The 23,290-nt window shown below is 40.9% G+C and overlaps 1 protein-coding gene across 2 annotated transcripts; it reads right to left on the reverse strand.

Annotated features, from left to right (window-relative positions):
- Positions 1 to 8,618: 8,618 nt before the first annotated feature.
- actl6a (actin-like 6A) lies at positions 8,619 to 23,054 on the reverse strand. 2 transcript variants are annotated; one of them, XM_021603290.3, is made up of 14 exons: positions 22,811 to 23,054; positions 22,152 to 22,228; positions 20,681 to 20,855; positions 16,029 to 16,129; positions 15,504 to 15,601; positions 15,060 to 15,154; positions 13,765 to 13,886; positions 13,131 to 13,220; positions 10,237 to 10,298; positions 10,007 to 10,121; positions 9,811 to 9,891; positions 9,567 to 9,662; positions 9,380 to 9,466; positions 8,619 to 9,222 (listed from the first exon to the last, which is right to left on the reverse strand). In XM_021603290.3, the coding sequence occupies exons 1-14, from the start codon at positions 22,833 to 22,835 to the stop codon at positions 9,142 to 9,144; spliced, it is 1,305 nt and encodes a 434-aa protein (XP_021458965.1). In that variant the 5' UTR covers positions 22,836 to 23,054; the 3' UTR covers positions 8,619 to 9,141. The 2 variants fall into 2 exon arrangements, with proteins under 2 accessions (XP_021458965.1, XP_021458966.1); XM_021603291.3 differs by having other exon boundaries at positions 13,780 to 13,886; positions 22,811 to 23,032.
- Positions 23,055 to 23,290: the final 236 nt, after the last annotated feature.

Here is a 23,290-nt window from a genome sequence, read left to right on the forward strand (position 1 = left end):
CCCACTACCAAAGACTGTGGGCTCTCCTTCTCTGTGGCCAACATGAGTAAAATATTTAAACGTGTTAACCCTCGCAAGGCCGCCGGACCAGACGGCATCCCTAGCCGCGTCCTCAGAGCATGCGCAGACCAGCTGGCTGGTGTGTTTACGGACATATTCAACCAATCCCTATCCCAGTCTACTGTCCCCACATTCTTCAAGATGGCCACCATTGTTCCTGTTCCCAAGAAAGCCAAGGTAACTGACCTAAATGACTATTGCCCCGTAGCACTCACCTCTGTCATCATGAAGTGCTTTGAGAGACTAGTCAAGGATCATATCACCTCCACCCTACCTGATACACTAGACCCACTCCAATTTGCTTACCGCCCCAATAGGTCCACTGACGATGCAATCGCCATCACACTGCACACTGCCCTATCCCATCTGGACAAGAGGAATGAATATGTATGTAAGAAGGCTGTTCATTTACTACAGCTCAGCATTCAACACCATAGTACCCTCCAAATCCGTCATTAAGCGCGAGACCCTGGGTCTCGACCCAGCCCTGTGCAACTGAGTCATGGACTTTCTGACGGGCCGCCACCAGGTGCTGAAGGTAGGAAACATCTCCACCCCGCTGTCAACAAAACAAAGGAGATGATCGTGGACTTCAGGAAACAGCAGAGGGAGCACCCCCACCCTGTCCACATCGACGGGAAAGTAGTGGAGAAGGTGGAAATCATCCAGAAGGTGAGGTCAGTACAGGTACATCAAAGCTGGGACCAAGAGACTGAAAAACAGCTTCTATCTCAAGGTCATCAGACAGTAAAACAGCCATCACTAAAACAGTGAGGCTGCTGCCTACATACAGACTTGAAATCATTGGCCACTTTAACAAATGGATCACTAGTCACTTTAATAATGCCACTTTAATAATGTTTACATGTCTTGCAATACTCATCTCATATGTATATACTGTATTTTATACAATTTTTTGCATCTTGCCTATGCCACTCAATCATTGCTCATCCATATATTTGTATGTTTATTTTCTTATTCCATTCCTTTACTTAGATTTGTGTGTATTAGGTAGTTGTTGTGGAATTGTTAGATTACTTGTTAGATATTGCTGCACTGTCGTAAAGTAGAAGGACAAGCATTTCGCTTCACTCGCAATAACAACTGTTAACCATGTGTATGTGACCAATAAAATAACATTTGATTTGATTTGATTTTTTAAATGATATTTTTGCTGACCAGCTAGGTTTCCATCCAATTGGCGATAGATTTTCATGGAATATTCTAAATTCCGCATTTTCCCACCAGAGATGTTTCCATCCGATTGAATTGTTGAGAATTAATGGCTATCCGTGATGACGTAGTGCACATATAAAGAACTTCTGCGGTTAAAATGTACTGAAAAAAAATAACATTTTATGGGTTTCCATCGCATTTTCAACTCTACTGGTTTTGTCACAAAAACAGCTCGCAGGAATAACCTACTACATTATGAGATTATTATGGACAAAATCATTTTTATTTGTCAAACCGCAGCTAAGCGGTTCGATTTTTTTTATTTTATCAGGTAGGCTAGTTGAGAACTAGTTCTCATTTACAACTGCGACCTGGCCAAGATAAAGCAAAGCAGATCAATACATACACAGAGTTACACATGGAATAAACAAACATACAGTCAATAATACAGTAGGAAAAAACATCTATAGACATGGTGTGCAAATGAGGTAAGATAAGGGAGGTAAGGCCATGGTGGCGAAGTAACTACACTATAGCAATGAAACACTGGAATGGTATATGTGCAGAAGATGAATGTGCAAGTAGAGATACTGGGGTGCAAAGGAGCAAGATAAATAAATAAATACAGTATGGAGATGAGGTAGATGGATGGGTTATTTACAGATGGGCTATGTACAGGTGCAGTGATCTGTGAGCTGCTCTGACAGCTGGTGCTTAATGCTAGGTGAGGGAGATATGTGTCTCCAGCTTCAGTGATTTTTGCAGTTCGTTCCAGTCATTGGCAGCAGAGAACTGGAAGGAAAGGCGGCCAAAGGAGGAATTGGCTTTGGGGGTGACCAGTGAGATATACCTGCTGGAGCGCGTGCTACGGGTGGGTGCTGCTTTGGTGACCAGTGAGCTGAGATAAGTCGGGGCTTTACCGAGCAAAGACTTGTAGATGACCTGGAGCCAGTGGGTTTGGCGACGAGTATGAAGCGAGGGCCAACCAACAAGAGCGTACAGGTCGCAGTGGTGGGTAGTATATGGGGCTTTGGTGACAAAACGGATAGCACTGTGATAGACTGCATCCAATTTGTTGAGTAGAGTGTTGGAGGCTATTTTATAAATGACATCACCGAAGTTGAGAATCAGTAGGATGATCAGTTTTACGAGGGTATGTTTGGCAGCATGACTGAAGGATGTTTTGTTGCGAAATAGGAAGCAGATTCTAGATTTCATTTTGGATTGGAGATGTTTAATGTGAGTCTGGAAGGAGAGTTTAGGTATTTGTAGTCCACATATTCTAAGTCAGAACCGTCCAGAGTAGTGATGCTGGACGGGCGGGCAGGTGCGAGCAGCGATCGGTTGAATAGCATGCATTTAGTTTTACTTGCATTTAAGAACAGTTGGAGGCCACGGAAGGAGAGATGTATGGCATTGAAGCTCGTCTGGAGGTTAGTTAACACAGTGTCCAAAGAAGGGCCAGAAGTATACAGAATGGTGTCGTCTGCATAGAGGTGGATCAGAGAATCCCCAGCAGCAAGAGCGACATCATTGATGTATACAGAGAAGAGAGTCGGCCAGAGAATTGAGCCCTGTGGCACCCCCATAGAGACTGCCAGAGGTCCGGACAACAGGCCCTCCGATTTGACACACTGAACTCTATCAGAGAAGTAGTTGGTGAACCAGGCGAGGCAATCATTTGAGAAACCAAGGTTGTTGAGTCTGCCGATAAGAATGTGGTGATTGACAGAGTCGAAAGCCTTGGCCAGGTCGATGAATACGGCTGCACAGTATTGTCTCTTATTGATGGCGGTTATGATATCGTTTAGGACCTTGAGCATGGCTGAGGTGCACCCATGACCAGCTCTGAAACCAGATCGCAGAGAAGGTATGGATTCGAAATGGTCAGTAATCATTTTGTTGACTTGGCTTTCGAAGACCTTAGAAAGGCAGGATAGGATAGATATAGGTCTGTAGCAGTTTGGGTCTAGAGTGTCTGCCCCTTTGAAGATGTCACCAGAATAAGACCATCAATATATTTTGGAAAGGAGCATCAAGCTCATCACCATGCACCTTCACCACCCTTTGAAGTTCATTATAACTTATTTCATCTGTAGCCTAGTAAACTGCATACTTTCCTGATTGTGGGAGGACCACACAACACATCATTGCGTGACTCACAAGTTTACCTCAGAGGGTTGTACCATGTTCTGCAGGTGTTCCACAAGTGTGTTACTGACCAGGTTTCCATCCAACCCTTTTATGCAAGTAATGTACATGTAGGATAAAAACAAATTCACGACAGGCTTGATGGAAACAGCTCATTTGTTGATAAACGTTCGAAAGGTTGTCAAAACAAAATATGCTAGACCAGGTGGGATCTTTTTGTGTCTGTAAAATGTATTATGCATGAACTGACGGTGGAAAAGCCTTTATTCGCAAATATTGATATACAGTAATAATCATCATATTGAAGTAGAGTCGAGAGACCCTGACCTCTTGGAAAATGCACAAAAGTTAGAGAGCGGGATCTGGTCTGTTCCACTGGTTTATATAACAGCATCAAAAAAGACAAAGGACTTCACCATTCACCGGAAGAGGTCAAACATGCAGAGCAGAATGTCCAGCCAGAGGACTCAAATTTCTTGGGACTGAGGAGTACCTTTGTTTGACAAGCCAGGACTTGAGACAAGCTAGTAAGAGTGTGCCTGTCCTGCCCAGTTTGAACCATGAAGTGGCGCTACACAGGTGTCAGCAAGAGTTCAAAACTTCTGAAACAGAAACAGACGAGGCTCTTCTGACCAATAGCGCCAAAAGCCATTTCAACAATCTTGACCTCATGTGAGGACGAGATATCAAATGAATTACAATCTGATGTGTTCCTTGAGGTCAACGTGTTTGTAGGTGGGGTTCGGTCTCAGCTGATGAACATCTCCTTGTCAAGATCCCCAACAAACACGTGGTTTTAGTTACTCTGCTCCGTTGTCCTGGAATTCTCTCCTGAACATTAAGAAATGTGATGATCTAGTCACGTTGGTGAAGTTTAAACACTTGATCGATGTAAATGTCATGGAAGAGTGTAATAGTCTTTAGGACAGCAGTTTTTTTTGTCATGACATTTTGTTAAACGTAATATGTAATTGTTGTACTGTATGTGTGTCTATAGTTTTGTTTAATGTTGTGCTAGTGTATGTAAGTTGTTTGGTCTGAAACTGTGTTCCCCCTGCTGCTATTGGACCAGGTCTCTCTTGAAAAAAGATATCTCAATGAGAAAAAACCTGTATATATTAAGGTAAAAAAAAAATACAAATACTTGTTTATCTACTGTACATCCACCACCTCTACTGATATTATACAAACCATGGTGAAAAACCTGCAGGAGCTCACCCAGACCATCCAATCATCTGATATGGTGTCTGGCACCTTCCAGCTCACCACTGGACAGATTTCTGAGAAAAGGATATGGTCTGTTGCTTGTAACATCCATCACAGTCCGCAATTTAAGATTAAGGAGTTCCTCAGAAAATATCTGCAAATCAAAATCTTTTTAAAGCAGTTCTGCATCACAAAGAGCTAGTCTCGGCCATCTTGGGGTCAACCGAAGCAGTGTTATTATACCTTACGCAAAAGATAACTGTGTGGACATTCCGCATTAATTATTACTTAAGATCAAGTCCTCCGAAAAGATCTGAACAACCACTAATATTAGCATGGTCCGATGTCGGAGTACTGACAGCTAAAATTAACTAATGCCCTCTGCTTCAGGCTCCTCCATCTCTCCAACACTTACTTTCAAAATCAAGACAGTCAGAATGGGACTTTGCTTTACCTGGTACTCCCATCCCCACTGAGTTACCTGCTCAGAGTGACTGCCCAATTGTAAGAAACACGATCATTTGAGGACTTGCTTCACACAGAGGACTTACTTCCTGCACCTTTTTCGAACAAAGTCAAGCTGCTGGGGTGGGACCTCCAATCCACAGTTAGAAAATTGAGAAGAAGAATTTCCACTAGGACCATTCACATTTTCAGATAGGATAAGATAGCCACAGGTCCTAACATTGGCAGCAGCCAAAAGTGCTTCTGACTCCATACTTTCAAGGCTGAAATGGGGAAAGGAACACAGCAGCAACGTATATATGACGAGTGTGAACGTGTGTGTGTGTGTGTGTGTGTGTGTGTGGCATCAGTATACGTGTGTGTGTGCATGTACTGTAGTGTATGTACAGTGCCTTGCGAAAGTATTCGGCCCCCTTGAACTTTGCGACCTTTTGCCACATTTCAGGCTTCAAACATAAAGATATAAAACTGTATTTTTTTGTGAAGAATCAACAACAAGTGGGACACAATCATGAAGTGGAACGACATTTATTGGATATTTCAAACTTTTTTAACAAATCAAAAACTGAAAAATTGGGCGTGCAAAATTATTCAGCCCCCTTAAGTTAATACTTTGTAGCGCCACCTTTTGCTGCGATTACAGCTGTAAGTCGCTTGGGGTATGTCTCTATCAGTTTTGCACATCGAGAGACTGACATTTTTTCCCATTCCTCCTTGCAAAACAGCTCGAGCTCAGTGAGGTTGGATGGAGAGCATTTGTGAACAGCAGTTTTCAGTTCTTTCCACAGATTCTCGATTGGATTCAGGTCTGGACTTTGACTTGGCCATTCTAACACCTGGATATGTTTATTTTTGAACCATTCCATTGTAGATTTTGCTTTATGTTTTGGATCATTGTCTTGTTGGAAGACAAATCTCCGTCCCAGTCTCAGGTCTTTTGCAGACTCCATCAGGTTTTCTTCCAGAATGGTCCTGTATTTGGCTCCATCCATCTTCCCATCAATTTTAACCATCTTCCCTGTCCCTGCTGAAGAAAAGCAGGCCCAAACCATGATGCTGCCACCACCATGTTTGACAGTGGGGATGATGTGTTCAGCTGTGTTGCTTTTTCGCCAAACATAACATTTTGCATTGTTGCCAAAAAGATCAATTTTGGTTTCATCTGACCAGAGCACCTTCTTCCACATGTTTGGTGTGTCTCCCAGGTGGCTTGTGGCAAACTTTAACAACACTTTTTATGGATATCTTTAAGAAATGGCTTTCTTCTTGCCACTCTTCCATAAAGGCCAGATTTGTGCAATATACGACTGATTGTTGTCCTATGGACAGAGTCTCCCACCTCAGCTGTAGATCTCTGCAGTTCATCCAGAGTGATCATGGGCCTCTTGGCTGCATCTCTGATCAGTCTTCTCCTTGTATGAGCTGAAAGTTTAGAGGGACGGCCAGGTCTTGGTAGATTTGCAGTGGTCTGATACTCCTTCCATTTCAATATTATCGCTTGCACAGTGCTCCTTGGGATGTTTAAAGCTTGGGAAATCTTTTTGTATCCAAATCCGGCTTTAAACTTCTTCACAACAGTATCTCGGACCTGCCTGGTGTGTTCCTTGTTCTTCATGATGCTCTCTGCGCTTTTAACGGACCTCTGAGACTATCACAGTGCAGGTGCATTTATATGGAGACTTGATTACACACAGGTGGATTGTATTTATCATCATTAGTCATTTTGGTCAACATTGGATCATTCAGAGATCCTCACTGAACTTCTGGAGAGAGTTTGCTGCACTGAAAGTAAAGGGGCTGAATAATTTTGCACGCCCAATTTTTCAGTTTTTGATTTGTTAAAAAAGTTTGAAATATCCAATAAATGTCATTCCACTTCATGATTGTGTCCCACTTGTTGTTGATTCTTCACAAAAAAATACAGTTTTATATCTTTATGTTTGAAGCCTGAAATGTGGCAAAAGGTCGCAAAGTTCAAGGGGGCCGAATACTTTCGCAAGGCACTGTACGTGTGTGTGGGTTTGTGTGAGTGTCAGCGTGTGAGTCTTTTGAGTGTGCATAGTCAGTGCAAAATAGTGTCAATACAGATAGTCTGGGTAACCATTTGATTAACTATTTAGCAATCTTATGGCTTGGGGATAGAAACTGTCTCCGACCCTGTTGGTCCGAGACCCAATGCTCTTGGGTTGGAAGTCTTTAAAGAAAATGTTCAGGCCTTCCTCTGACACCGCCTGATGTACTGGGCTGTCCGCACCACCCTCTGAAGCACTTTGTGGTCGAGGGCGGTGCAGTTGCCATACCAGGCGGTGATGCAGCTAGTCAACATGGTCTAGCTGCATGTAGTGTTTCTTGACCTAATGTTCATGAGCTGAAATAAACAATGTAATACGACCAAAAAGCTAATTTCGCTCAAATTTTGTGCACAAATGTGTTTATATCCCTATCCACATGACAGGTGTGACATATTACACAGGTGCACCTTGTGCTGTGGACAATAAAAGGCCATTCTATGATATGCAGTTGTCTCACAACACAATGCCACAACATATGTCTCAAGTTGAGGGAGTGCTACTTTAAGCCGCCTCTAAAGTAGTTTTAGACAATTTGGCAGTATACCCAACCGGCCTCACAACCGCAGACAACATGTAACCACGGCAGCCCAGGACCTCCACATCCGGCTAGGCAGGCCATTATTTGGGATGTACTGGACCGTCCGCACCCCCCTCTGTAGGGCTTTGCGGTCGAGGGCAGTGCAGTTGCCATACCAAGCAGTGTTGCAGCCATTCAAGATGATCTCAATGGTGCAGCTGTATAACTTTGAGGATCTGAGGGCCCATGGCAAATATTTTCAGCCTCCTGAGGGGGAAGAGGTACTGTCGTGCCCTCTTCACGACTGTCGGGTATGTGCGGACCATGTTAAGTTCTTAGTGACAGCCCAGTCGACGTGGATGAGGGTGTGCTCACTCCCCGTTCCCTGTAGTTCACGCTCTAACATTGAGGGATTGTTTTCCTGGCATCACACTGCCAGGTTATGTGCCTTTTCCTACCAACCAGGGTTTCAAGAAAGTTGACAAAGACCTCAAGTCTTTGTCCATAGAGAGCCTCTGAACTTACATGAATGTGTACTTTACAGGTTAGTCCTACTGTTGCTTAGGCTGCTGCTCAGTCAAGACTAAGATATTATCCTTCAACCATTTAATTAGTTCATTCAGAAAAACTTTGTACTCTGCTCTGAACTACTGCATATGACATACTGTACTCACCCATACTAGAATCTCTTTCTTTGCAGAGTCAATGAAACATTCTCAGCTCCTTGGCTCCAAAGCGGCTTCAAATCAAATTATTTTCCTCATTAAATGACATCGCATTATTTTTTGTTGCCATTCATTTGCATTTTAGTTGGGGATTGTGTGGTGACTAACCACAACCTGTGAAATAATTTAAGCAGATGAGAAGTTGTAAAATTATGCATCTGTTCTGCTGAAAAATGTAAATAAAGTGAATGTACACAAGTGCGTCAAATTAGTTGCAAGTGTCAAAACAGAATTCAAGAAAATCACTTAACAAATATTCCTTTTATTTTCAAGACAGCAAATAGCCAATCAAATATAAACATGAGTGAAATTAAATACACATTTCATTTGCAGGGAATAATTGTCTTGTCCAGCATCATGGCATCATTAGAGAAGCTAATTCACTACCCCAAAATGGAAAGGTTTAAAGACAAATGACATTCACCTGACACCACATTAGATAATGCATATCCACTAACACTGCCCAAGTGTTTCATACCTGTCAAGAGGATTGATATCAAAATATCAGTCCTCTTATTAAATATACTGAAAATTATGTGGAATCAAAAAGGAACTTAGCCTCCCCCTGCCTAGCAATGTGACACGGTTTGTTATAGTCAATGTTTTCTACATAAAATTATAAAAAAGACAAGACTTATCCGTTTTTTTTTTTTTTTTTTTATCGTCAAAAACAGCAACCGTCCTTGGGTGTTCCGGAGTCCACATTAAAATGTTAAACTAGACACGTTGTTGGGAGTTCTGGAGGCAGCAGAACATCGTTGGCGGTCAATCAAGGGCACTTTCTGTCCACACACTGCTTACCGCCCTCCTCGTACTCTTGTTTCGAGATCCACATTTGCTGGAAAGTTCCCTAGGGTAAAAGAAAACATGACACTTATTAGGTCAAAGTAATATAATGTTATAATATATATATATATATTTTTTTAAATCAGGCAAACACACAAATCATAGTGAGCTAGTGACCAGAAGCGTTGCAATACAGTAAAAGTATATGGAAGTGAACTCACTAGTGATGCCAGGATTGAGCCTCCTATCCAGGCACTGAACCTGCGCTCCACCGTTGTGTTGTTGGCTATCAACTTCAGCCTCATGCTCTGAACAGAGGAGAGAAGACGGGCACCATGATTACTAACCTTAAGAGTACCACAAATGGATGAAGTAAGTAATTGAGAAATAGTTTAGTGTAGCACTCACAGGGGGGGTCTTCTGAGAGAGTTCTCTGGTGAGACGGTCCGTGAAGCCAGAGATGAGTGTGTTGCCGCCGGTGACCACCACACTACCATAAAGACCCTGGGACAAAGATCAAAAGTAAGTTCTGTAGAACCTCTTCATTCAAGTGGGGGAAAAAGGTCAACTGGCCTCAACATGTCATTCTGAATAACATAAACATACCAAGTGTCACTCTCAAAATACATAGGTCTTGAATGTAGGCACCTACCGGCCGAATATCAATGTCACACATTCCCACACTGGTGGTCACCACGTGGCCGACTCCCAACATGGTGTTGCCAGACAGACCCTGTGGAGGAGAACCGGAACAGACGGTTAGAACACTGAACATTCTGAACACCACATTTCAGACAGGTCCGGTCACATAGGATGATTAAGGCTTTTTGACAATCAGCGATTCTTACCTTAGCATTGGAAGGGTCGAAAAGGCCCTCTGGAATCTTCAGCCTCTCTGCCCCAAAGTCACAGTTGTATCCATTGGGCAGCTCGTAGTGAACTGTGGGCATCTGGGCTGCAACTCTGTGGGAGAGAGGAATACATTTCAAAACAATGAGAAATAACCCTTTAAGGGACGGAACTATTCTGCGGTGGTTATTGTGAAATGTTTGAATGAAGTAGATTATGGTGGACTCACTGTTCATCGTACGGCGAGTCTGAGACCTGCAGCACGGAGGCCTGGAAGTCCTGGATCACAGTCTGGAGACAGGGCAAAAAACATCAAATACTCAAGCAGCAGGGCTTGACATTAACTTTTTTAGCCACTTGTAGGACAGATTTTTTTACTTGTCCAAAAGCTCAATTCACTTATCCCACCCCCCCAAAAAAGATCCGTTATAAATTAAGAGGGGCGATCTAAAGATGCATCAAAGAGCATGGGCAATATGACTCGGATTATGGCCTTTGACTGATTGTTGATTTGAAAATGAATAGAGTTGATTTGCAAATGAATAGAACATAAGAGAAATGATGGTTTCAATGACAAAGTGTTTTAAATAATTTTCATGGTCGTATTTTTGGTTAGGCTAGGTTACTTTAAAACAAGGTGAGACACGATTTATAAAATGACATAAAACGTTCAGGTTTTAAACAATAACATTTATGGTTAAATAGTTTCCAAATGCTGACCACCTACGCACAGACTCAAGGTGGGTGATGTGCAAACAGGCACTATTTTATCTAAATGAACCGTGCCTCGAGTACATCGACAGAAACAAGCCTTTAGATGTTAATGTTAATTATCCTTCATTATGTTTGTCAAAAAATGACTGGCATTGAGCGTATATTTATGTAATTAGAAAGTCTCATTAAAGTTTGGCTACATTTTCTGGCGCCTCGCTCGTGTCGGCATCAGTTTAGACATGAGCCTGTAGGCCATACGCACTTACAGGGCCTTCAGAAAGTATTCACACCCCTGTGACTTATTCCACATTTTGTTGTGTTACAGCATGAATTTAAAAAGGATTCAATTGAGATTTTATGTCACTGACCTAAACACAATAACATAATTCCACTTTGACATTATGTTTTAGATTATTTACTTTAGAAAATTAATACAAAATTGAAAAGCTGAAATGTCTTGAGTCAATAACTATTCAACCTCTTATGGCAAGCCTAAATAAGTTCAGTAGTACATTTTTTTTGCTTAAGAAGTAAGATAATAAGTGGCAAGGATGTACTCTGTACAATAGTGTTAAACATGATTTTTGAATGACTACCTCATCTTTGTAACCCACACATACAATTATCTGTAGGGTCCCCCAGTAGAGCAGTGCATTTCAAACACAGATTCAACCACAAAAACCAGGGAGGTTTTGTAATGCCTTGCAAAGGGCACCTATTGGTTGGTAGATGGGTAATAGAAAAATATATACACTACCGTTCAAAAGTTTGGGGTCACATAGAAATATCCTTGTTTTTGAAAGGAAAGCACATTTTTTGCCCATTAAAATAACATCAAATTGATGTTGTAAATGACTATTGTAGCTGGGTCAAAATGGCCAGAAACTAATAACTTTCTTCTGAAACTCGTCAGTCTATTCTTGTTTTGAGAAATGAAGGCTATTCCATGCCAGAAATTGCCAAGAAACTGAAGATCTCGTACAACACTGTGTACTACTCCCATTACAGAACAGCGCAATCTGGCTCTAACCAGAATAGAAAGGGGGTGGGAGGCCCCGGTGCACTGAGCAAGAGGTCCACCTGTACATTAGTGTCTAGTTTGAGAAACAGACGCCTCACGAGTCCTCAACTGGTAGCTTCATTAAATAGTACCCGCAAAATACCAGTCTCAACGTCAATAGTGAAGAGTCGCCTCCGGGATGCTGGCCTTCTAGGCAGAGTCCCTCTGTCCAGTGTCTGTTCTTTTGCCCATCTTTTCTTTTATTGGCCAGTCTGAGATATGCATTTTTCTTTGCAACTCTGCCTAGAAGGCCAGCATCCTGGAGTGGCCTGTACGAGATTTTCAGTTTCTTGGCAATTTCTCACATGGAATAGCCTTCATGTCTCAGAACAAGAATAAGACTGACGAGTTTCAGAAGAAAGTTCTTTGTTTCTGGCCATTTTGAGCCTGTGATCGAACCAACAAACGCTTATGCTCCAGATACTCAACTACTCTAAAGGCCATTTTTTTGCTTCTTTAATCAGAACAACAGTTTTCAGCTGTGCTAATATAACTGCAAAAGGGTTTTCTAATGATCAATTAGCCTTTTAAAATGATACACTTGGATTAGCTAACAAAATAAACTTAATCACAGAGCCAAATATACACTGGGGTTGCTTACCAAAGACGACATTGAGTGTTCCTGAGTGGCCTAGTTACAGTTTTGACCTAAATCAGCGTGAAAATCTATGACAAGAATTGAAAATGGCTGTCTAGCAATGATCAACAACCAACATGACAGAGCTTGAAACATTTTTTTTTTAAGAATAATGTGTAAATATTGTACAATCCAGGTGTTCAAAGTTCTTTGAGACTTACCCAGAAAGACTCACAGCTGTAATCGCTGCCAAAGGTGATTTTAACACGTTGACTCAGGGGGTTGAATACTTATGTAAGCGTTTTTTCATTGGTATTTTATTTTTTTGCCTTTTAAATCCATTTTAATCCTACATTGTAACAAAACATTTTGGAAAAAGTCAAAGGGTTGAGAATATTTTCCAAAGGCACTGTAATAATAAATCCCCTACACTTTGACATGTAGCTAGGTTTTATTGTTTATGTACATGAAAATGTGATTTGAATATTATTCCAATGTTGGCCTCTGATCCAGTTCTGATTGGAGTAATTGTTTGATAGGCCTACTGTGATTTCCCCCACCCCTTCTTGTCCATACAGACAAAGTAAATCTATATTCTTCTCCAACAAGAGGACAAGTGTTAACTCACGAGCCCTGTAGCAGTAATGAAAATTCACTAAAGAAAATGTAAATGATGAAGACAGGTTTATATCACGTCTATGATCCATATGATTCGGTGACACCTAGGACTGTTTATGACTTTCTGTTTATGATAGCACACATAACTACTTACATTACACATGTAGTTGTGCCAGGAACGGGTGACTTGGGGTAGTTTCTCCTTCTTCTTCCAGCTTGCTGGGGCTCCTTCACGTACTGCATCCTACAATGAGAAACGCTAAGATTAGCAGTGTGCCATCTCAATGAAAGAGAAGTACCCTGGTCCCAGATCTGTTTGTGCTGTTTATGGAAATGACCATAGGAATTGGCGAGACAGCACAAACAGATCTGGGACCAGGCGTAAGAGAGTGTAATAATACAGAGCCAGGGATAAAAGGCTACCAAGTCTTGATGTCAGGAATATCAGGAATTCCTGATAGATTCAGAGAAATCGCATCTCAGAGTGTGACGGGTGAAGACAATCACAGGAGAATGAAGACTGTCACATTTTGTGGTATGAGAAATCAAAATATGAAGGATGAATGGGATTCCTGTGAAGTCGGGTTCCTAATCATGCAGATACCCAAACAGACCCAAGTGACTAATGAAACGTCGAGCGGATGAAGGGAAATCCATGAGACAACATGAATATGTAAAGATATTTTTTAAATATCTAAGTACTTACACCACCCCACCACCGTAACTTGAGGAATAGCACCAAAAAAAAGTGAGATGTGGAATCTCTGAAATGAGTAGTTTTGACTTACTTTAGCAGGTCTCACCTTTGAGGCAATCATGTAAGGAGGGACTATTTCAACATTTAACTCTTGAAATAGCTCTCTACATTGCATGCTCATAAAATCCCCAGCAAGGGGAGACTTGACAATGCCTGAAACAAAATATCAAAAAGGTGTCACTGATTGTTTTGGGGAAAGGATATTGAAGACAGCATCATTTTCGTTTGTCGTCATGTCCAAAACACATATTTAGACAAAATAAATGCTGTATCATCTATCATTTTATTTTCCTATCATTGGAACATACACTCAGTGCACAAAACATTATGAACACCTGCTCTATCCATGACAGACTGGCCAAGTGAAAACTATGATCCTATATTGGCGGTCACCTCTTAATCTACACTGATTTAAGTGAATGTATGCTTTTTGCTGGGGTTTTCACGCTCAACATTATCCTGTGTGTGTGTATCAAGAACGGTCCACCACCCAAAGGACACCCAGAGAACTTTACAACTGTGGGAAGCATTGGAGTCATTGTACACTCAGTGTATACACCAGCTAGGATGGCTTATAACATCTATGACATATACACAGGCCAAGAAAACTGAATGACTTAGCACCATTGTGAACGGAGGCATCGTGTCCTCATGTTTGTCCTCTAACGACCCTAACCTAATACTCCTTTTCCGAATGAACATTCCCTCATATTATATCAACTAAAAAGGCTTCATTGATTTCTGGGTAACACAATCCCCTAATTAATATGCCAGCCTGGACTCCTTGTGCCATTCTCCTCAGTCTTGAATTTCAATGCAGCTCTGACTCAAATGGCCTCACTGCAGAAAGCCTAGCCCTTGATTCTTTGCCAAGATGGTTGCTATAACCTAATAAAAAAAAAATATATATATATCTTTACTGTAAGGGGATGATTTGGAGGTGGATACAATGTCAAACCTCTTTCCTGCGTCTCTTTACTTAATCTTACTGCTACCATACTTTCTATGGGGGTTCAATTTGTTGTAGGGAGGGACAGAAGTGTTACCCAGTTAATAGATTTTTGGGGTTTCCACAAGCTTGGTATTCAAAACCAAATCTGTATCTATATTAATTCATTTATACCCACATCATGAGACACAATGGCTTCAATGTGGATGGATGACATTTCTGGTCAAGTGTGTCCAAAAAGATTGTTATTGCAACTAACTCATAAGGGTAAGAGTTTATCATTCCTTTATTAGACAAATGTGTGGACATGGCCCATGAAAAGTAAAAACCACAAACCAAAATAGGAAGAGAGGGTGGTCGAAGAAGTGACAATTTACCTTGCTGAAGCACGTAACCGTCATGCACTGGAATGGCTGTTGTGTGTGTGGCTCCGCTGTCTAACACCAACCCTGTGGATCGTCCATTGGCAAAGCTCAGGCACTCAGAGTTAAGGAAAAGGCACATTTCCACAGAGATCAAAATGTATTTTAGCCCAAACCCTTGTGTCAAAGTCACATGAGCAATAGCTAATGGCAAAATACAAATCTACTTTGGATGAGAGAAGTTCTCAATGAGACAAACCTGGATAAATAAAGGTTAAATAAAAGGAATAGAAAAACAAAACTGTTAAGGAGATGTTGGGGGTCATTATTACACAGCAGATTAATCGAATTTGACTAGTGTTTTATTACAGTAACACCACCAATCCACCACTTCAACCTTCCAACAACACCCCCATTTCATGTCAATCTACTCTGCAAGCCTGGATGGCTTAAGGATACGAAGACAGCACTGCCGTTTTACACAGGAAGAAGGCGGGAATGTTGTAATGCTCAAACATTAGCTCGGTTAGCTTCTCCCGCTTGGCTCGTGTGTTCCACTGCACAGAGATGAGAGAAAGAAGGGAAAACAGTGCTGTGTTCATTAGGGCACCATAGCAAAACGTTTTTCAACTGAAAACGTGAACTAGGGTTTCTTACTGAACAAATATAGATAGTACCTTCTGTTTCAGAGTGTTTTCTTAATTTGGTGCCTAAACCAGCAGGACACCATATATACTTAATACCATATATCACAGTACTATATCACAGTATAGTAATTCCATAGTGGTTTGTTGTGATTCAAAATCAGGTGAGCCCCTTTGGACATTGATGGCACGAGTGGCAGTTGGTGTTCACTGTCATTTCAACTTACATGGGGCTCATTCCATACTGAATGAGGTTATCACAAAACCAAAGCACTATTACGGGGGGGTGTGAAAAAAATGACATGAGGCTCATTCCAAACTGAAGGTAAGGCATACTCACCGAGGCTTCTGACATGAGTACAGGATGCATGCTGGGTTCCGACTTGAAGTGCATCTTGTAGGTGTGGTCTAGGATGGCCTGGAAGCTGTCCCAGTCCTCGACTTCACAGATAAGAAAACAAAAATGCAAATGAATGAGTAAGAGGATGTCACTGGTAACCAGTGAAAAATTGGCACAAGAAAATCTATAGACAACAGGGTGGGCCAAGATAGTTTTCCTTGTATAAAAAATAATAATAGACCGGGCTCGACATTAACACAAAAAAATAGTCGGACAATAAGAATATATATTTGAGTTGTCTGAATGGACATGAAAAAAACAACACACAAATCGCAATATCAAACAATTACTCCAATCAGAATTTGATCATTGTTCTATGGATGCAATGTATTGCTGTTTTCCCAATTTCTGCAGAGCACATCAAGTAGGATTGTATTGCATTGACAGGCAGGAGAGGGCTTTCAATCATCCCCAGTTGTGCGCTTTTGAGATCAAAGCATGTGTGCACATTTGTTGATATTCCTTGCTAATTAGTGCGTTACTTGCACAGTTAAGAGTTGTCACGATAGCAGAATTTTGACTACGATGCCAGGTTTAGTCAGGCGTTGGAACTGGTTCAGGGAACAGAACTGAAAACAACTAAATTATTCAAGCAACAGAATCAGAACGAAAGTGAACTTTTTTTTTGTTCCGGGCATTTTATTCCAGTCCCACAAAAATCACAACAAAACGTTGTGAAAAAGTCCTTACTCGGTCACTTAGAAACATATTCCAGTGTCTGCCTGCCAGCTGGAAATCTTTGCCGGTGGGTGTAGGGTACCTGCCCCTCTTCCTCCAAAGCCTAGGTTGCAGTAGCCTACTGATGATGTAGAAGAATGGATAAACTTTTAATGATAACTTTAGTTGGGCTATCACGTTTCACATTGGATTAATTAACCACAAAAAGGTAAGAAGTGTTTTTAATTCTAGTGCTGCTCTGCACACACAAGCTAACTAGCTAAAGTTTGCTCTGGTCCAACGTTAAGACAAGTCTCTGAAGTTCAAAGACTTGTCTGTCCATGGTGACTGGCAGCACAGTGCACAGTGTGTACGTTTGTTTTTCATTATGATTAAACCATGCTTTTATGGCAGAAGACAATTTGCCCTTCACGGCTTTCCTATAAAGATTAAATAGTTTACCTGCTCTATAACAAGCTGCTCTATCTGCACTGATTGGTGAAGTAATTTAATGTCGAGCTAAATGAACAAAAAAAAAGATTGAGTTTTAAAAACTAACAGAGGAGCGATATGGGCCTCCCGAGAGGCGCAGCGGTCTAAGGCACTGCATCGTAGTGCTTGAGGCGTTACTACAGACCCGGGTTTGATCCCAGGCTGTGTCACAGCCGGCCGTGACTGTGAGACCCATGAGGCGGTGCACAATTAGTTTATCACTTTTGTGATTTTGGATATCTCAGAATTTGGGAGAAAAGGGGTTAAAAGTACAACAAAAATTATACAAATTATAATAATTGTATGAAAAAAAAGGAATGACTATAAACCAATACTTTTTTTGATACGAACCGGTTCAGAACTTTATTTTTCTGGTCAGAACAACAACACAAAAAATAGTTATGTTCAGAACGAAACGATGGGGAAATAATTTGTTTCAATTCCTGGGTTTACTATCACGAACACAGTACAAATATATAAAACGCAACATGCAACAATTTAAGATTTTACTGAGTTACAGTTCATAAGGAACACAGTCAACTGAAAGAAATCTATTCAACTCTAATCTATGTATTCCACAACTGGGAATACAGATTTGCATGTTTTGGTCACAGATACCTTAAAACAAAAAACAAAAAAGAGTTAGGGGTGTGGATCAGAAAACAAGTCTGTTTCTGGTGTGACCACCATTTTCATGCAGTGCGACACATCTCCTTTGCATATAGTTGATATTGCAAAGTTTGCTTGATATTGTCAGGAACTGGAACACGCAGTCGTACACGTCGATCCAGAGCATCCCAAATATGCTCAATGAGTGACATGTCTGGTGAGTATGCAGGCCATGGAAGAACTGGGACAATTTCAGCATCCAGGAATTGTGTACAGATCCTTGCGACATGGGGGAGTGCATAAGCATTCTGAAACATGAGGTGATGGCAGCGGATGAATAGCATGGCCATGGTACTCAGGATCTCATCACCGTATCTCTGTGCATTCAAATTACCATTGATAAAATGTGTTCGTTGTCGGTAGCTTATGCCTGCCCATACCATAACCCCACCATCGGTCACTTTGTTCACCCATCTACACTCAATACCCAATAATGACAAAGTTAACATGTTTTTAGCAAATATTAGCTAATTTATTGAAAATAGAAATATAGAAATATTTAATTTACACTAAATAATTTGTAGAAACACCTTGGGAGTTTTTCTGGGTAAGACTCGAAGAGCTTTCCACACCTGGATTGTGCAACATTTGCCCATTATTATTTTCAAAATTCTTCAAGCTCGGTCAACTTGGTTGTTGATCATTGCTAAACAACCATTTTCAGGTCTTTGCCAAAGAATTTAAAGTAGATTTAAATCAAAACGGTAACTCGGCCACTGAGGAACATTCACTTTCTTCATCGGTAAGCAACTCCAGTGTATATTTGGTCTTGTGTTTTAGGTTATTGTACTGCTGAATTCATCTCCCAGTGTCTGGTGGAAAGCAGACAATCAGATTTTCCTCTAGGATTACATTCATTTTTTTATCCTGAAAAACTCCTCAGTCCTTAACGTTTACAAGCATACCCATAACATGATGCAGCCACCATTGTGCTTGAAAATATGGAGAGTGGTACTTAGTAATGTGTTGTATTGGATTTGCCCCAAACATAACACTTTGTATTCAGGACAAAAAGCTTTGCCACATTTTTTGCAGTATTACTTTAGTGACTTATTGCAAAGAAGATGAATGTTTTGGAATATGTTTTATTCTATACAGGCTTCCTTCTTTAACTGTCAATTAGGTTAGTATTGTGGAGTAACTACAATGTTGTTGATTCATCCTCAGTTTTCTCCTATCCCAGCCATTAAACTGATAACTGTTTTAAAGTCACCATTAGCCTCACGGAGAAATCCCTAAATGCGGCTTCCTTTTTCTCCGGCAACTGAGTTAGGAAGGACATCTGTATCTTTGTAGTGACTGGGTGTATTGATACACCATCCAAAGTGTAATTAATGACTTCACCATGCTCAAATGGGTATTCAATGTCTGCCTTTAATTTGTATTTATATATATATATATATATATATTTTTTTTTTAAATACCCTTCTAACAATAGCTGCCCTTCTTTGTGACGCATTGGAAAATCTCCCTGGTCTTTGTGGTTGAATCGGTGTTTGAAATTCACTGTTTGACTGAGGGACCTTACAGATAATTATGTGGTAGTCATTCAAAAATCATGTTAAATACTATTACTGCACACCGAGTGAGGCCATGCAACTTATTATGACTTTTTTAAAATATAAAATGTACATTTCTAATCCTGAACTTATTTAGGCTTGCCATAACAAAGGGGTTGAATACTTATTGACTCAAGATGTTCCTGCTTTTCATTAATAAAAAAAATTTATCATAACATAATTCCACTTTGACAATATGGGGAATTTTAAATTCAGGCTATAACACAACAAAGTGTTAAATAAGTCAAGGGATGTGAATACTTTCTGAAGGCACTGTATCTCTTTGGGCAAGTCATACAGGTCATTTGCTGCTACAAATAAGGCCCAGTACTTTTGAATAATTAAGGTGTGCATGCATAGTGCATACGTCTCGTCACACAACTGAATTTTATTAGCCTACCTCTCATCTCTGTTGCTGGGTCGGATACTGGAGAAAAAAAAAGAAGACTGATGAACTTTGCTAATTTTAGCGAAGTGTGCGAATAATGATCCAGGTCAGCACTCTAAGGAGGTCTCTGGTGCCATAGTGCTCCTCTGCGCCAATTAAGATTGCTGTCACACTTCTCTAAATAGTCCAACTCCCCTGTACTGAATTCAGATTAACGTCAGTCAGGTCATCATTACCTCCATATCGACAGCTTGAAGGACCATGTAAGCAATGTCCTAAATGGCAATCTCATAAAAATATTTCAAATGGGGTGGACAAAAACAACACCTCGTTTTCATTTACTTCCTATTTCCCATTTGAGATGGCTAGCCTGTTATATTTACTGGCATCAAATCAGCACCATGGAGAGTTCGTGAGAAAGAAACCCAACACCTACGCCATGATGGCTCTCAGTCTGACCAATGAACAACCATCATTTCTCTTTTCTAACAAAGACCATCATCTTCATAAACCTCGAATCACTGTTGAATGCTGATCATTTCAACATAGTGGCAAAGCATATACACAGGGGAAGCCTCTGGAAACACTGACCACAGACAAACTGAGCAGTCCAGATAAGGATCCTCTCCCAAAACATTGTGCAGTGTCATACATGATGAACGTTATCACTGAGCCTGGCATTCCCCCTACCATACTATCTAGGGGCCACTTCACAGGACCAGCAGCATTTGCTCCACCAACTTTGAGGATTTTAATTTCATCACAGCAGAATGCTGTCTATACAACTTACACATTGCCTACGATCAAGTCGGGGAAGAGAGACTCACTCATGCCGTTTTTGAGCGGTGACATGACCTCCATGTTCTCGCGGGCCACCCTCAGCTGGTTGGTGTCGATGAAGTAGTTGGTGCCCTGCTTGCCCTTGTCCCCACCGTCTGTCTCCATTGGGGTGCTGCCATCCTCTCTGTCCAGGGTCACGCCGATCACTGTGGGGAAGTCAGCCTATGTGCAGAAAGAAATGTATATAACATGGGCCAACTCAGAGGAATGGAGCAGGAGCACTCGGTTGTCTAAGTAGGCTAATACTTGGGGCAGGTCTGAGAGAATGGCATTTTAATCCATTGTTTCTATCACTACTGTCCAGAATACTGTCAGTGAAACATGACTGTATTTTCTCCAACTAAAGGTGGAACACCTTTTTGCTAGTTTGCAGAACAATGTAATTTGTTATGGCAAACAGCATCAGCAACAATGAAACAACTATAGCTTCGCCCTAGCCCTTGATCATGACTCTCAGTTCTATTACATTACACATGTGGGGGTCATAAGGCAACACGGAGAACACCAACGCGTTCGTGAGATTCTCATCTTTCCATATAGTGGTCATATATTAGGCTGTAGACCGCTTGGACGCTACAGACATTTTCGTGAGAAGACCAATTTTCGGGACGTTTCATGTTCTGACAAACACTGCTGTAGCCTGGCCGCCTTCCACCGCAGATGTAGAAGACTGACACAGGCAGATGGATTGAGACGCAGCCTATTAAAAAAAAACATATCTCTAGCGTAAACTAATTTTGATGGGGACTTTTTTAAAATTATGTTACTTGGATTGGTCAACAGACTTCTTAATAGAACATGTAAGGTCCTTGGACTAAGAAGTAATGTTAGGCTATCCTATAGTTCAATATAGTGTATTCACTGGGAACCAAACGGAAGCAAACGGCCAAAACAAGGAGGGACTAACCTAAACTTGCCCAATAAGAAACAACTTTTTGTTGATTATGGTTTACCGTTGCCAACTGTTTCGCTACTGTGTGCACTAATGAATAGACCCCTAGATAGTGGCACCTTCATGTCTACTGATGACAGAGGTGTTATTTCTATTAATGGAGTTGGGCAAATGGGCAATTCCAGAACAGTGATTCTGAGACTCAGATTTTGCAAACAAAAAAACAATTATTGCAATATTAAATCCTAAAACAATGCACAAGGACTGCTTTTAACAATTTCCACATCAAATGTTACAAAAACATAAAAGTTTTTGGTAACACACCATTTCAAAGTTTGGTAACACCATTCTGTTATCAAACTTTGTATGGACTGTTCTTCAAGTCTCAGCACTTTGTTACCATGGAATTGCCCAAAAGCAAGTACGACAGAAACTGACTACCTAAACCTAATTCATGCTCACTGTCATGGGTTACAGTCCTCATTTCCTGACATTGATATACTCTCTAAATTAAAATGTAGAGGAAGATGCATAGTTAAATCAGGTCACTAGACTAGGACACTTACCTTGGGACAATCCTCTCCAGCATAGCCAGCTCTCACTGTGTATGATCCTATGTCAAACACCAGGGCTCCAACCTCATCTGCAGAGAGAGTAAGCACAAGTGAATAAATGACAAAACAGTAAGCAATGTGTTTACTACGTCAAGACTAGAGGCTAGCTTAATTGACCACACTTGGCAACTAACGTTAGTTACATTTCTACTAAGACAGCTAGAGAACGTTTTAAAAAGTCACTGCATGCAATCTAAACTTGTTTTGGTAGAACTTGCAGATAGCCTAACTAGCTAGCTAAAATAGAAAGCAAGCTAACGTTAACGTGTAATTCATCTGCAAAGGGCTGTTAGCCATGCAGCTAGCGAGTTAGCTAGTAGCATCTTTCAGTCATTGTTGGCAGGCACGCTGGCAGTTATGTTCGGTAAATCACAAAGTAAGAAGTGCATGAGAGAAAATAAATGATTATGCCCGTCATTGATAACTAGCTATTAAGCTAGCTATTTGCTAAAGATAACACCAGTCTGCAGATCACCTACTAACAGGTTAGCTAGCTAGCAAGCTAGTTGTATGTAGTTGTCTCCTACTACTGTTAGCTAGTTACTGGTAGCTAACTACGGCACAACGTGGCGAGTTCATTCATTTAATTTTGACCACAAAATCACACTCACCGCCTCCATACACTCCGCCACTCATCCTCTCAAATTATAAAAACAGACAAATATAACTTTGCGGATAATACGATTTACGAAAATTTCCCGTCAGCTAGCTAAACGTTTTGTCACAACAAAAGAAATTCATAAACGTGAATCAACCTAACCGGCGCCACATAGCTGTTGCCAGGCAATCCAATCAAACGTTTAAACGGCACCACTAAATCCGCCTCTGTACGTGACGTCAAAGTTAAGTTACTATGAGAGGAAGAGGGGCTGTTTCAGATGACAGGGAATACAATTTGATAGAGTGAACCTAACTGTGTTTGGCATTGTGTAAAATTTGAGCACAATTCAGTCCCTATATATCAATGGTTAGAGACTTGAAGAATAGTATGGTAAATATGACCAGTCAAATTGTCCATATTTGTTCATTTGTTTTAGTGTAATGGGCCTTATTATTTGACTGTCAATTGGTAGGGCAACTAACTGTGTTTG

Source organism: Oncorhynchus mykiss, chromosome 5 (assembly GCF_057628025.1).
Source record: "Oncorhynchus mykiss isolate SJ-2025 chromosome 5, ASM5762802v1, whole genome shotgun sequence".
In the NCBI taxonomy this organism is placed as follows: Eukaryota; Metazoa; Chordata; class Actinopteri; order Salmoniformes; family Salmonidae; genus Oncorhynchus; species Oncorhynchus mykiss.